The 16,433-nt window shown below is 42.5% G+C and overlaps 1 protein-coding gene across 1 annotated transcript; it reads left to right on the forward strand.

Moving 5' to 3' along the window:
• The first annotated feature begins 1,952 nt into the window (after positions 1–1,952).
• PSMC6 (proteasome 26S subunit, ATPase 6) lies at positions 1,953–13,946 on the forward strand. The gene is made up of 14 exons (XM_045016098.1): positions 1,953–2,083; positions 3,011–3,090; positions 3,624–3,663; positions 3,873–3,925; positions 5,224–5,291; positions 5,810–5,924; positions 6,919–7,006; positions 7,553–7,614; positions 7,704–7,827; positions 8,207–8,268; positions 9,977–10,097; positions 10,198–10,278; positions 12,485–12,556; positions 13,472–13,946. Exons 1-14 carry the CDS (start codon positions 1,957–1,959, stop codon positions 13,588–13,590), a joined length of 1,212 nt encoding a protein of 403 aa, XP_044872033.1. The 5' UTR covers positions 1,953–1,956; the 3' UTR covers positions 13,591–13,946.
• The last annotated feature ends 2,487 nt before the right edge of the window (positions 13,947–16,433 follow it).

Below are 16,433 nucleotides of genomic sequence, written 5' to 3' on the forward strand. Positions count from 1 at the left end.
CTGTGTCTCTTGGAATTCCAGTGGGAAGGTGCTCCATTAGGTTGGCATCAACACAGTGAGATAGCATGACAACTGGATGGCCCTAACACCAAATGTAGTGGAAGTTACTTGTGACTTTCTTACCTTGTGTGCCATTTTAATGACTTCTGAAGCAGCAGTGGCCAGTGGGAATCATGGTCTTCAGTGCCAGGAAGCAGGGAAAGGACTGTGGCCACTGGCCAGGGGAGGAGCCTCCAACCAGATGGCCCATGTCTTCTGTAGATCCTAGGGGACCCACAGGGTTTGATGGGGTTGTCACAGTTCAGGGTAGCTGCATGTATATTTAACCTTTACTGGTCCAGCAAAGTCACCTACGCTTAGGCTTCCAGACCCCAGTCATCACCATCTCTCTCGCCTTCCTGCCCAGGGTATTTCCAGACTGCACAGTTCCCTGCCTTCATTGTGTTATTCCTGGCAAAGGATAATCTGCAGAAGCAGGCTGACTTGCTTGCTCTTCAGAGACTAATAATGTAACTGCCCACAGTTATAAGTTACCACAAACTCTTTCTAAGCCTAACCCCCTCCTGTTCACTGGCCTAGTATGAGGTTGTCCAAGCTAGGGTAAGTCCACTTTGGGGCTTTGGGAAACCGGGGCTGCGGCTCCTCTGTGTGCTCTGTGTTGTGTGTCAGTGGGCATTGACCTCAGACCAAACCCACTCAGACAAACCACCAGGAACGAGGTTTTAGTCTGTAAAGAAACATAGATCAGGGTTACAGTCCAGCAGCCTCCTCTTTGCTTGCTTGCCTGGTGCTCCCAGCTTCAGTCAGCTTCCTACTGGGAGGGCAGAGGGTGCGTCCTGGCAGGAACCAGGTTGTTCTCCCAACATGCCGCAATTTGTATTGCACAACTTGTAGTTCCCACTACTGCTGCTGAAGCTTGGCCTATATAAGCAAGCCTATTTTATTCTTAAGGTAAAAGCACCACAGAAAAAAACATATTAAAAACATACAAGAACCTACACACAATCTAAGGAGAGATTGTCTCCTCCTCATCAGTGTTAGTCCTTCCAACCCTTCCCTAAGGATTGGGGCCCTCTGTGCAACAGAGGTCCCATCCGTTTGCTGGATCAGAACAAAAAACCCAGAGCCAGTTTAAAACCAGGCTATTTCTCCAAAACTCCTTTCTGTTTCTGGTCCCAGGAGAATTCTGTCTGAACTAGTATTTGCCAACCTCGCTAGGGGGTGGCTTTAAAGAGCTGAGAACCAGAGGAATTACATCAGCATATCCACTCCTCCTAGAGAAGTTACATACAATCTCACAATAACACATGAACAATTGCATTTTTAAGACAATGGACCCCAAAGGTATTAAACTCAATTCAGTAAGGTTTGTCCAGGACATTGTTACATCCATCACAGGTGGGAAGGAGGACCCAGCCTTTTATAGGAGCTATGGAAGGCTAAGCCCTCCCTGAGAAAGGATCTTTGTGGAGTTTTCCTCCTATAATTAGGCACGGGTGTAAACCTTCACAGGACTGAGGCTTAACTGCACGCCTGGGAGCGTCTCATGTGCACAAAGCTAAGCAGGTTGCATAGATGGTTGCGGGATTGGGGCTGCTGGGGTGAGTATTGCTGATGTGTGGCTCTTTTAAAAAAATCGATAGATTGATACCACTTTCATTCTGACAACGTTTCGAGGTCATGCATTTTTGCACCCCCCCCCCCCTCCATCTCAATGCCCTGCGCTCCTCCCGGCTGCAGCCCGCCTAGGGCTGCCCCTGCCCTGCAATTTGCCTCCCTTTCCTTAACCGAGGCCCGGCGCTAGGACCCAGGGGGAAGGGAGGGGTGCGGGGCGGGCGGCGCAGCGCCTCGCTGGAGGCGCCGTTCCCCTCCGCGGCGGCAGGGGGCGCTGTCCGCCCGGGCGGGCGGGCGCGGGGCGGGGGCAGGTGGCGGCGCGCGGCCCTGCCCCCGGCGGCCATGGCCCTTCCCGGCATTCCCTATGAGCGGCGCCTGCTCATCATGGCGGACCCGAGAGACAAGGCGCTGCAGGATTACCGCAAGAAGCTGCTGGAGCACAAGGAGATCGATGGGCGCCTCAAGGAGTGTGAGCGCCGCGCGCCGCCGGGCCGGGGCAGGCCGGAGTCGGGGGCCGGGGCCGCCGGGCGGGGAGCGGAGCGGCCCGGGGCCCTGGAGTGGGAAGCGGGCGGAGGGGCGGGGAGCGGGCCGAGGGGGGAGCGGTTCCGAAGGGGGAAGCTCTTGGCCCGCTTGGGGCGGGGGGCCGGTAGCGCCTGTGCTGCGGCCCCTGGGTATCCGGAGAGGCGGGGCTGGGGGCTCTGGCCCTGATCCGGGGCGGGGGGGGGGTTTGATCCCCACCAAGGGGGGGCATGTCCGGGCCCAAGTGTTCCAGCCCCCGCTTCCCCCCCACCCCCATTGGTTATTAGGCAGGGAGGGGTTAGGCCCAGCTGAGCTAACACCATTCACCCAGGGGAGGGATAGAGGCGTATTGACAAGCGATTGAAGACCCTTTGTTTTTCCTATTAGCATTCTCCTAGATTTTGTGCCAGGCTTCGCCTAGGATACCTGGTCTGCAAGTCAGAGTTAATGGCTGGGTATCTGTTCTGGGATAGAGTTACTGCTACTAGCAAAAAGCAGCGAAGAGTTCTGTGGCTCCTTATAGACTGACAGAAGTATTGGAGTATGAGCTTTCGTGGGTGAATACCCGCTTCATCAGACACGCGCGTCTGACGAAGTGGGTATTCACCCACGAAAGCTTATGCTCCAATATGTCTGTTAGTCTATAAGGTGCCACAGGACTCTTTGTCACTTCTTACAGATCCAGACTAACACGGCTACTCCTCTGATACTTGCTACTAGCAAGAATAGCTCATTGCTGATTCTCCTATATTGACTTTACCCAGAAACTGTTACATGCAGTTATATCTGCTCTGCAAATTGGCCAGCCCTTGCACTTGGTTTCTAGTGGATTAAAGGCGTACCAAACCTTTTTTCTTTTTCTTTCTTTTTTTTTTAGTAAGGGAACAACTGAAAGAGCTTACCAAGCAGTATGAAAAATCTGAAAATGACCTCAAGGCTTTGCAAAGTGTTGGACAGGTATGCAATAATGACACAACTGTGTATGGCACTGTGCGGTAGGTGAAGTGTGCTTAGCAAGTTACCACCACAGAGGGATTTAAAATTGATGGATATAAATGGGATATGATAATTGGAGATATACCAATCTCCTAGAACTGGAAGGGGCCTCGAAAGGTCATCGAGTCCAGCCCCCTGCCTTCACTAGCAGGACCAATTTTTGCCCCAGATCCCTAAGTGGCCTCCTCAAGGATTGAACTCACAACCCTGGGTTTAGCAGGCCAATGCTCAAACCACTGAGCTATCCCAGAGCAAACGTGTGCCATGGTGTGGTCTTTACAGGAGGTAAGTACACAGAGTAGGTGTATTTTTAACAGTTGTTCCTGGTGTATGGGGCAATGAGAAAGAAACAGAGTAGTAGGCTTTTCCTATGGAGCAAGAAAAGGGCGTTGAAGGTGACTGGCAGAGATGGAGCTGTGAATTTATGTTAAATATTCTATATACTAATATAATTTCATGGCTGTAGCTAATACTTGTTTCAATTTTTTTCATAGATTGTTGGTGAGGTTCTTAAACAGTTAACAGAAGAGAAATGTAAGTTCCCTAGGTGATATGTTTTACTTTTTTGAAACCTCTGTTTTTTAAAATAAGCCAATTAAATTATGATTTTTTAAAAGAATGAAAGAGCATTATTAATTAGACATTCTGAAAATACTGTATAATTGCTGCTTATTTTGCACTAGCAATTAGAGGAGTTAAAAAGAGTGTGATCTTGTTTTCTCTGTCATTTTCTCTCTCTCTAGTCATTGTGAAAGCTACAAATGGACCAAGATATGTGGTTGGCTGTCGTCGTCAGGTAACTCTGCTTTACTTGGATATTTTTAAATAGCTTGCTCCAATATGCAATTATATGTATTATAGTCATTTTTCTTGTTACACTTTTAAAGTTAGCAAGTTCGTACATCACTTTTTAAGCTGTGCTTGGCTAACAACATATAGATGTGGTGCTCTCTGCACCCTAGTGATAGGTAGTGATATGCCAGGAATGCTGGAATGAATTCTTGGGAATAATAAAGCAAAGCGGACACAGTCCAAGATGTTACATGTTTTTGGGGATTTTTTTTTTCAGTTTTTCAATTTGATCCGTCTTATAAAGTTAAATATAAGCTATTAAGCCTATTCCAGAACCTCATTCCTTAAATGCAAGTTGATTTTGTGTGAGGAGTGAAGTACCATCATGGGTCAGGAATGGTCTAAGCAACAGGAAGCAGAGTGTAGGACGGGTGGGCAAACTACGGGCCGCAAACTCCCACTGGGGCGCTGGGTCGGGAGCTGCACCACGCGGCTTGGCCCCGCTTCAGCGCTCCGGCCGGGGTGCTGGCTTCGGGTCTTGACCACGCGGCTTGGCCCTGCTCCGGCCGGGGCGCTGGGTCAGGGCTGCTCTGGCCGGGGCGCTGGGTTGCGGGCCACACCACGAGTCTCGGCCCCACTCTGGCACTCCGTCCGGGATGCTGGGTCGGGGGCCACACCACGTGGCTCCCGGAAGCTGCGGCATGGGCCCGCTCCAGCTCGTATGCGCTCCAATGGGAGCTGCAGGGGCGGTGCCTGCAGATGGGCAGCATGCAGAGCTGCCTGACTGCGCCTCCACGTAGGAGCTGTAGCTGCTTCCGGGAGCCACTTTGAGGTAAGCACCGCTGAGAGCCTGCCCCCTTATCTCCCTCCTGCCCTCCAAACCCGACTCCCAGCCCAGAGCACCCTCCTACACCCCAAACTCCTCATTCCAAGCCCCACCCCAGAGCCCTCACCCCCTCCTGCACCCCAACCCCAATTTTGTGAGCATTCATGGCCCGCCATACAATTTCTATTCCCTGATGTGGCCCTTGGGCCAAAAAGTTTGCCCACCCCTGGTGTAGGAAGACATGGTCAGCAAAACTGCCTGCCCGAATTGCAGTGGTAATGGAAACCTCTAGATTCCCCTTGATCAGCTCTCTTCACTTGTGTCTGAGGAAGAAGAGAAGGTCACCATCTGAATCCTTGCTGAGACTAAACACTTTTTCTGTCATACCAAACAAGAACAATTACTACAGAAATATAGAATTCCATCACTTTGCTGTTTGAGTTAATTTCTAATAGAAAAATCTCTTGTGAAACTAGCTTGACAAAAGTAAGCTGAAGCCTGGGACAAGAGTTGCCCTGGACATGACCACACTAACTATTATGAGGTAAGCTTTTGCCACCAAGAGTTTTTTTTCCCTTTATGTGAAGGGTAGAGTTGATCTAAATATGTTGCAGATATTACATATGAATAATAAATCTTGTACTACTTTAAAAAAATCTTCCAAATACATATATACATTATATGGGCAAATACTTCCATGATAGTCTTACAGATCTATGAGAGCTGATCAAAATGTTTTGTTTGAAATTACTTTTTAATCAAAGCAAACTTCTGTGGGAAATGTCTCTTTTTGTCAGAGTTTGGGGATTTTGTTGAATTCCCCCTGACCCTCCCCCCCCCCCCAAGTTTCATTTTTGAAAAGTTTCTGACTGCCAGTCTTCAAGTTTTATTGCAAAGATGAAAAAAATGTTTATTACAAAATTTTGAGGGAAATTTTTTGGCAATTTTTCACTGGGGAAACAAGCATTTGCCAACCAGCACTAAGATTTATTTAAATAATTGAGTATACAGTATTCGCAGTGAAAAGATAACATCTATTTTATTAATACTCAAATGCTACAGGTACTTGCCAAGGGAAGTGGATCCATTGGTTTACAATATGTCTCATGAAGATCCTGGGAATGTTTCTTATTCTGAGATTGGAGGGTTATCGGAACAAATCAGGGAGCTAAGAGAGGTACTGAATGTTTAATTACTGAAATACGTACTGAATAGCGGTATCTGCTCTGAGGAAAAATTTTACTTCATGTTGTGCCAGGTGGGTTGAAAGGTCTAAAAAGGCTAATACATGCTATTTAAAGATGTTCAGGAAAGGTTTATATACTGATAGTTTTCTGACGGGAGGGGGAGGGTTTTCCTTTCTGTGTCATACGTGTGTAGATAATCATGTTATATCATGGTTTTTAATCTTAAACAATCATGAGACCGGATATTAAAGAATAGCATTATTTGCACCTTATTAACTTCATGTAGGAAGGAGAGCTTTTAGGACAGTATTTAAAAATACTTTTTGATCTCCGTTAATGTACATAGTGGTCAACATAGCCTCTGAAAGAACAGGGGCCTATACCAGATTGCAGGTAATCTGGCTCTGAGGAATATAACGTGCACGTCTACAATTCTGGTACAAGAGGGTGTGGAGATGCAAATGAGATGAACATTGGGAGACTAGACGAAAATAGATGGGTTTGAAGGATGCTTCCAAGTCGAGGGGGTGTCATGAAGTAAAAGTGCAACACACGGTGGACGAGAACGACAAAGGGTCAAATTCTAGTCTTTGCACTAGAGTAACTATTGAAATGAGTTACTCTGGATATTCGTGTGTATGACTGGGGGCAGAACTTTGTCCAAAGGAGCAAGTTACAGGAAGGTTTAGACAAGACGTCGGAGGGATTGGAATAAGAGCAGAGACGGAGTTGTGCAGATCCTCAGATTTAATCCATAAAACAGGCAAAGGAAAAACTCCCTGACAGCATTTCTATAGCTAACTCTTTCTGATCCTGTATAAAGAGATTGTACTTGGTGGGATTAATAGTGTCTTCTAGAAGACAAGAATGAAGATGTTATTGGGAAATCCATACCTATATATTGTACCATAGCATCTAAGCATACAGTAAATAGTCAAGGATCTCCTTTAAAACTAAGCACTACTTACCTGCCTCTTTTCTCAGGTAATAGAGTTACCGCTTACAAATCCAGAATTATTTCAGCGTGTGGGAATTATACCTCCAAAAGGCTGCTTGCTGTATGGCCCACCAGGTGAGTACACGTCTGTAGCTGCCTTTCATTTCCAGTTTTGAGTTCTGTCCATAATTAAGCAGAATGAGACTTCGTGTCCATAAACCTATTATCTAGGTATCTGAATTTCAGTTCTCCTTACAACAGTGGTCTCAAAACTTTTTACCTTGCACCCCCCCCATACCACGTCCATGCCCCCCTGGGGCCGGGAGCGAGGATGCATCTCTGAGAGTGGGGAACATGGACAGGGATAAGGGGGCCACAGCTGGGGGCGGGTTCCAGGGCCCCCCGGGTGTGGGGCCAGCAGCTGGGGAACAGAGACGGAGCTGGGTGGCCCTTGCTCCCTGCTCTCTGTGAGGGCGGGCCGGGGCTCCAGCTGCGCACCCCTAAATGTTCCTCCGTTTCACAGTTTGGGGGGCTCTGCCTTGCAAAATAATTAGTGCTGAGCTGCCCTCCTTGGAAACCTGTTGCTGTATTCTGTTGTACTTCTACCCTTGAAATATATTTCAGTCTGTAACTTTAGCGATTGGTCTACAAGTTGAACAGCTTCAATCTCTGTCTGTCCAGGTACTGGGAAAACACTACTAGCCAGAGCTGTTGCAAGCCAACTGGACTGCAATTTCTTAAAGGTAAAACGACGTCATTCTTTTCAAATAGTGACGGTCCCTCTGGTTGTGCTTCAGTCTGTTTGCTCATGATACCTGTTCATTTTCAACAGGTCGTGTCTAGTTCTATTGTAGACAAGTACATTGGTGAAAGCGCTCGGTTGATCAGAGAAATGTTCAACTATGCCAGAGATCATCAGCCATGTATCATTTTCATGGATGAAATAGATGCTATTGGTAAGGCTAATGGACTGTAAGATGGCTAAAGTCTCTTGTGATTTATTTAAGCCAGCTCTGAAGTAATAGTCTTGCTTTTCTTAAAAAGATTAATATGAAGTTGATTGTCAGGGAACCTTTCTGTGCGGAATGAACAGGGTAGAGGAGATCTCTCCTTTCAACTTGCTTCTGGAGCCCATTACAGCTAATTTAAAATGAGAGCTGTTTGCATTTGACTTGGATCTTTGACCAAGATACATAACACTCTTAAACATGCATTTAACTTTACCTAACACTTAATTTGATTTGTAGTACTTTAACATTTATTTAGCTCAGAAACCCTTTTGATCCTAAAAAAAAAAAAAGTACAGGTAACTTCCAAATTTAATATATATTATAGGTGGCCGTCGTTTCTCTGAGGGAACTTCAGCTGATAGAGAAATTCAGAGAACCCTAATGGAGGTAAATGTCTAATATGTAATCTTTTATATCAGAGGGGTAGCCGTGTTAGTCTGGTTCTGTACAAGCAGCAAAGAATCCTGTGGCACCTTATAGACTAACAGACGTTTTGCAGCATGAGCTTTTGTGGGTGAATACCCACTTCTTCGGATGCATCCGAAGAAGTGGGTATTCACCCACGAAAGCTCATGCTGCAAAACGTCTGTTAGTCTATAAGGTACCACAGGATTCTTTGCTGCTTCTAATCTTTTATAGTAAAGTGAAAAATAGATGTGCAAATCCATATATTATCCAGATTGTTAGAACGGCTGCTGTGCTAATGTCGTGTTTAAAAGTGAACTGAGATACCTCGCTAAAAAAAAAATGCAGTTTGAGATCCAAAATGCATAGGCCATGTATTTGTATGTAATTAACTTCAAAGTGATTTGAGAGCCTTTATCTGCGAAGACTGAGCTCAGATGTAACAAGGTCCTCTGCCTGCCCCTCTTCCTGGGGGTCTCTGCTGCCCCAAGAAAGCTCAGAGAGGGGCTTCTCCTTCTGCAGCACCCGTGGCTTGATTTACACCATGTTCTCCCACCACCAGTGATATACTATATACAGCTTGCAGGCCTTACAATCTCCTCTTCTACCCAGAGTCTGCCCTCAGCCCAGAAACTGACCTTCCCCTGACCATCTCCTCCTGGCTGCCAGCCAGCCTTTATAGCCCTTGAACCCTCATGCCCACAGGTGCAGCCAGTTCTAAAGGCCAGGCACCAGACTTCTCCCCAGCTCCAATCTATTTCCCCTGATTGGGGCTGGCTGAGCAGGGGCTAATTAGGTGCCTTTGCACCAGCACCCTGCTACATCAGGCTTCTGCGCTTTGTCCACAAGAACTGACTACACCGACACTCAACGCACCTTGTTTAGATGTTGGAGGATGTCAACTCTTTCAAGGGAAAAACCTCTTTGCAGGTTAGAGGCTTTCTGTTCAAAAGATATCTAAAGTTAAAAACACACATTGTCATCAATTTGGGATAGTAAATACAATGGTGAACTAAGGTAATTGGAAATGGAACACTCAAGCATGTTAAGAGAATTAAAAAAAAAACAAAACCCAGTAACACAATTCTTAGTAAGAATTCTAGGTCTGATTGGTGTGCGTGATCCCACTGGTCTGATTTATGTTTTCTCAGCCCAGAAAGAATGCATATTAAGCAAATATATCTGCCTCACTTGTAGTATAAAATAATCACAAAGAATAGAGGGGTGAGTTTTCCATAGCAGAACTGGATATATCTAATTAAATGTCTTCAGGGGTGATTGAATATTCTAGGGGCTGTTCTGCAAACATAGTTTGTGTGAATCATCCTATATTGAAAGTATAACTGCCAATCACTGGCTTTTAGTATTTGGAGGAAAAAAGAGAGAATGCAAGGTGACTAGAATGTTGCAATCTTCCATTTTTGAGCTGTTTTGTTCCTACTTTTTGTCCAATTTTTTTTTTTAAGTTTTCCTTTATGGAATATATGGGGAGCTGTGGTATTCTGGGATCATCACAGTTAAGAATCGGATAGCATTGTTTTAGGATTGTTTCCATCGATCCTTTTATCTGTAATGATCACTAGTGAAAATGAAGTGTGTGGAAGATGGTGTGAGCTATTAGATTTATGAACACGTTAAGTTTAAAAAAAATTCCTTGTTTTTAAAAAAAAAATATGTCAATTTCCTCTAGTTATTGAATCAAATGGATGGATTTGACACTCTGCACAGAGTTAAAATGATCATGGCTACAAATAGACCAGACACTTTGGATCCTGCGTTGCTGCGTCCTGGAAGACTGGATAGAAAAATCCGTGAGTTGACATCTTCATTCTTAAGCGCATGTGTAATTCTGAATTACTCTTGTTCACCCATTTTAATTAAAAAAACCAAACCCCAACCCTCTCTTTTTAGATATTGATTTACCCAATGAACAAGCCAGATTAGATATATTGAAGATTCATGCAGGTCCTATCACTAAACATGGTGAAATAGGTAAGTACACGAGCTGCTTAAATATTTCTCCTGAGCGTAAAAGTAAGGGGGAAGGTGAATTGGTTACTGGTTACCCTAACACCACCTTTCCAAAAACGTTCCTCAGTATTTCTTAAATAGATCCATTGGTGAACCTCACTTTGTAAAAATATGAGGGTTAGGGATATAGTAACCCTCCTAAATTTGGCTACGAATCAGAGAAACTGTCTGATTTACATCAGGTTGGACTCTTTCCATTGTATAATGGAACACCTTGCTGTAAGCAAACATGCCCATTTGTCAAAAAAAATTAAACCTTAGAACCATATATGGGTCTGAGAACAAACAAGGGTATTTCTGTCTAAAAGGAAAACTCTGAAAGTTATGAGCAATTGAAAAGTGGGTTTTACATGGAAATCTTCTTTTTAATTACAGAAGTATTGCTGTTAGGTTGTGCTGTAACTGTGGCTTGAAAAAGAATGCACTTGCCATTAAGGAGTAGGGCAAATTTTATCTGAGACGTAGGTGGGAGAGGCAGCTGTACAGTGAAACTGACAAGATTCTGGTCAGTTCTGTTACTGCAGACTGACCAGAATCTTGTTGGCTTCCCTCTGAGATTGCCTTGAGGAAATCTGTGAGAAGCAGCTGAGACACTGTGAAGTTTATCAGGAACTTGGGGGTGGGGTGGAGAAGAGGACATGAAAACAGGAAGGAAGAGAGACTGAGAATAGCACACCTCTTCACTACGGATGGAGGGCTTTTTCCCTGCCTGTTGTTTCCAAGAGATGTGAGATGGGAAGAGGAAGAGTCTCCCCCTCACAGGAAGAAGAGAGAGGAGCTCAGTTTCAGACACCAACTACCTAAAGCAGATACAAAAGAGAACTGTTAAGTTGAATCCAGATAGCACCCTGAAAGGAACCCCAGCATACCCTTTTTAAGAAACCAGATAGGAGCATGAGCAGTACTAAGCTCTTTAGCAAGATACTGTCTAGTTCAGGGGTTGGCAACCTTTCAGAAGTGGTGTGCCGAGTCTTCATTTATTCACTCTCATTTAAGGTTTCGCGTGCCAGTAATACATAGACGGTCCCTTTCTATAAGTCTATTATATATAACTAAACTATTGTTGTATGGAAAATAAATAAGGTTTTTAAAGTGTTTAAGAAGCTTCATTTAAAATTAAATTTAAAATGCAAAGCCCCCTGGACCGGTGGCCAGGACCTGGGCAGTGTGAGTGCCATTGAAAATCAACTCACGTGCCACAGGTTGCCTACCCCTGGTCTAGTTCTTGGACCCAGTGTGAGGGACACCTGTTTTTTGTATCAGTGTCTGGTCAGTGGGTGTCAGACGTCTCAAGCCTTAGCTGTAACTTTTTAAAATTCTTTGTGAAGATAAGTAATCTGCAAACTGTTTCCATTTTTGTGATCTTACAAACGTATGTAGATTTGTTAGACTAGAATGCCACTTAATTACGGGAATGATATAGCTACGGCTCAGGTGGAAATATTAGTCCCATGTTTTCAGATTCTTAACATAAAATAAAAATACCATTTCAGCTAATGTGTCTTGTGGTGGTCATAATGAAAAGGGAAACTATTTTGAAAAGTTTTTGGTAAAAATCAGATTTGTGGTTTAAGATATTTGAATTTTAAAAGTTATGGAAAAAATGGATTTGTTAATTCAGACACTCAGTATTTTGTATCCCCAACTCAAAATTGAATATGTAGTCAAAAATTTGCTGGAAATCTTAAATGCACAGAACTTGTGAACTTATACCCTAGAAACTGTAACCTAGCTACACACTTTATGGGTGTGTAATGATAGAGGATAATGCTTTTAGCACTTGTTTTTTTTTAAGCCCATTGGCCTAGGGGGCCAAGTTATGGTTATTGTGGGACTAATAAATGTTTGAAATTATCTTTATTCAGATGCATCTAAATCTCAACTATAACACTGATTTAATGTACAGCTTTTATATTTAATTCTGGTGTATGTATGTTCAAATTAGTAATTTTTAAATAAAATAAACCCAGAATAATTATATCTAGATTTGTATGTTAATGAAGGAATAACATAGCTGGTAAATACCATCATCAAGGTTGCTTCTCAGTGCAAGTGAAAAAGTTAGCTAAGTAGAATGTTCAGGGTTTTTTTATAGCTGAAGCTGCACTACAATGGAACACAAACTACTTTGTACTTCTGTTAATTGGCATTCTTGTTTTGTTAATAGATTATGAAGCAATTGTGAAGCTTTCAGATGGCTTTAATGGAGCGGATTTGAGAAATGTCTGTACTGAAGCAGGTAAGAGGGTCCTCACTCACTTGTATTCAGTTGCTCAGTTCTTCATTTTGATGTGCTGAATCTTGCTATAAACATTAAATATTCATGACTAGTTTCTCTGATCTGTTCTTAGTATAATAGATGAACATGAGGTTTATAAACATTTCATTGTTTTAAATGCATTCATTCTTGAGGGTTGTCTAGCATTTACATTTTTTACTTCAGTGGCTGGAAACTTAGGTTAACATAATAGTGAGTTTCACTGGTAAGTTTCAAAGCACTATAAAAATTGATCTCTTGAAACTGGCATTGTGATCAAATGCACACTGGAAAGGATCTGTATATATGCCCATACACCTTAAAAGTGTGGGGAGAAGTAGTAAAATGACGTTCCCTGAAACTGGATGAAACATGTCTACCAAACTTGGACAAAAATCTGCTTTTTAAAAATATTTCTTTATGGCTTATACCAGTACAGAAAGTAGTACAGAAAATGAGTTTTGGGGAGATCTCTCTCCTCTCCCCCCCACCCCCACACGTGTTCCTGCCTTACTCTTCTTGAGAAAATATTGTCCACTCAGGGCTTGTCTACACTGGGAAGCCATCTGGTATAGCTGTAATGGAATAATTATACCTCTATAGCTAAGCTGATATAACAGCCCTGTGTGGATGCTTCTTGCCTGAATAAAAGTGACTTTATTCCAGAATAATTACTCTGTTTCCAAACATGTCTGAGGTGCATGAAAAGAAATACAAAACTGATTAAAGTTACTTGCTGAAACTCTATATTGAGTATGTAACTTTTAACTTTGATCCTTTTTAATGTTTTAATTATAAAGCGATAGACTTTATGGAATGTTTCAGTTCTATATTATTGCTGCTAGTAACACTAACTCTCTGTAAATATCTAGCAATTTCTCAAATTGTTCTTCATAGGTATGTTTGCAATTCGTGCTGATCATGACTTCGTAGTTCAGGAAGACTTCATGAAAGCTGTTAGAAAAGTAGCTGATTCTAAGAAGCTGGAGTCTAAACTGGATTACAAACCTGTTTAAATTAACCACATAGTTAATGATTGACTGCACAGGAGATATTGGATTAATGTATAGAAGAAGAGAAATAATGTACCTCTTGGCTATGATCTTATTACAAGTGTATGTATAACACCATAAGCAAGTAATTGATGCTAGTTACAAGTCAGTTACAGAAGTGTGTTCTGTACAGTTCTGAAAATGTGGCATTCATTGCAGCCCAAGTTAAGGAGCGAGATGTGTTCTCATAACAATTACTGTGTGAATTTATAAACATACCCAAATGGTTGAACTTAGCAAATTTTAAGAAAGTCAGTGCATTTCCTGGCATTTTATATCATTTTCCTTTAAACAGTTGAATAAAACTTCTTTAAGTCTTTCATATGTACCTCCTCTCTACCTCTTAAGATAAGAGCATTCATTATAGTTCTTTAGGTACTTAAAGTGCTACTTATCTCTGATATTAATGATCGTGTTCCATTTAGGCATGTATTTTGATAAACAATCTACAAAATTCTCTACTGGTAAAACTGGTGTGTCAGATACAATGTACCTAAAACACAAGTTAGGAAATGTAATCTAAGGAGCTCTTTATAGTGTGTAACAATTTCATGTTGCCTGTCCATGTGGAAGAGGGTAGGGTACTGTTTTTTTGTTTTAAGATTCCACTGTTCAAACCTGGGGAAGGGATTTAGTTGGAACTAAAACTTGAATGATCATTGCTTAAAATGCATTAACTAAACAATATTTGTTATAGCCTGATATCGGTTAGCACAATTCTTTTCAAAAGCTTCGTATATACTTCTCTGAAAGTGCCACACTCCTAAATGTTTGTAGGTAGCCTACACAGCCAAATGGCATTTTGATTTTATAAAACCCATGTAACTCATGTTTAAAGAATAACAGTATCAGGGCCTCAATCTAGAACTACTAAAACTGTCAAGCAGGTCAGGCTTTTGGTTTAGATACCTTTGTAAAAACAGCTCTCCTCCCACTAGGCGATCCAAGTCACTTTTTAAAATACGTCTCTCACTCCATCGTCCCAGCTGTCATTTCTGTCATATAGCAACTGAGACTATCCTCCATAAAATAGTAAGATTGTAGCATCTAAACAACACTGTTTTGGGAGTGGCAGGGAGAGGTCTGGAATACACAGAGAAGGCTAAGTATTGTTCCGCTGTGGATTGTAACGGGCCAGAATTTGGCCTGCTGCCTAATACCTCCACATCTACTGGAAACTGTTTACTGCAGCTGCTAATCTGAGTAATCATTCAAGCACCATAAAAAGGCTTTAACTCAGAAGCCAAGGAGTGCTTTGTTCATGCAGTCCAGCACATTGCATCAATGTGGATTTTTTTCATTCCACTTTTGATGTGTGTAGGGAAATGTTTTCCATAGTGCTTGTATTTTACTTCAACGTTTAGGTAAATTTTACAAACATCACAAGAGTGATGCTTCTGGATGTATTAAGACTCCATTTTTTGGCCACTTCTGACTACCCCAACTCGATTATTCTGTGCCTGTCCAACTCACAAACAAGTTAGAAGATTCTACAAATGTTCTAAAGCCATGCCATTTCAGTTTGCCTTATGTGCTAGTACAGAATGAACTGTAGAACTATCCTTGTTAAAACCACGAAAGAGCTTTTAATAAAGTAGTTTAAAATACAGAACTGAAACTACTACAATGCACAGGCAACAGTATTTTGATAAGTGGATACAACAAGCTAATGATTATCATTACATATGAAAGAGCATGCGTGTTTATCTCAATGTAATAGTAAAACAGGCGTGTACAACATTACCTTGTCTATAGTGTCAGTGGTATAAAATGTCAGTGTTAATTTATTTCCATCATGAAACCATTCTGAATAGGGCTAGATGTCAATATGCATGGTTAAATGCTGCTGTTACAGAAAGTCTAAATGTATTCCGAAACAATTAGATGAAAGTTTAATAAAATTGTATAGATCTACAGCCATCTTATAATATATACAAATTTTGTTACATGAGTTTGGAGAGGATGAATGGGATAGGTAGAGAAACTGATTCCTAGATCACTACAATCTAACTAAAACCCTCTTATTAAGCTCAAGCTAAAACATAGCTTGTTACAAAGATCCATATATCTCTTGTGCATACAACTGAATGTCTGCTGTTTTTTCATAGATTCTAGGACTGGAAGGGACCTCGAGAGGTCATCGAGTCCAGTCCCCTGCCCTCATGGCAGGACCAAATACTGTCTAAACCATCCCTGATAGACATTTATCTAACCTACTCTTAAATATCTCCAGAGATGGAGATTCCACAACCTCCCCAGGCAATTTATTCCAGTATTTAGCCTCCCTGACAGTTAGGAACTTTTTACTAATGTCCAACGTAAACCTCCCTTGCTGCAGTTTAAGCCCATTGCTTCCTGTTCTATCCTTAGAGGCTAAGATGAACAAGTTTTCTCTTCCTCGTGATGACACCCTTTTAGATGCCTGAAAACTGCTATCATGTCCCCTCTGTCTTTTTTCCAAACTAAACAAACCCAATTCTTTCAGCCTTCCTTCATAGGTCATGTTCTCTAGACCTTTAATCATTCCTGTTGCTCTTCTATGGACCTTCTCCAATTTCTCCACATCCTTCCTGAAATGCGGTGCCCAGAACTGGACACAATACTCCAGTTGAGGCCTAACCAGCGCAGAGTAGAGCGAAAGAATGACTTCTCGGGTCTTGCTCACAACACACCTGTTAATGCATCCCAGAATCATATTTGCTTTTTTTGCAACAGCATCACACTGGGTGTGTTTGTTGTTTTTTTTATTTTTATTTTTTTTGCTAATACACCTCTACCCTGATATAACACTGTCCTCGGGAGCCAAA

The sequence above is a fragment of the Mauremys mutica genome, chromosome 4 (assembly GCF_020497125.1).
Source record: "Mauremys mutica isolate MM-2020 ecotype Southern chromosome 4, ASM2049712v1, whole genome shotgun sequence".
NCBI lineage: Eukaryota > Metazoa > Chordata > Testudines > Geoemydidae > Mauremys > Mauremys mutica.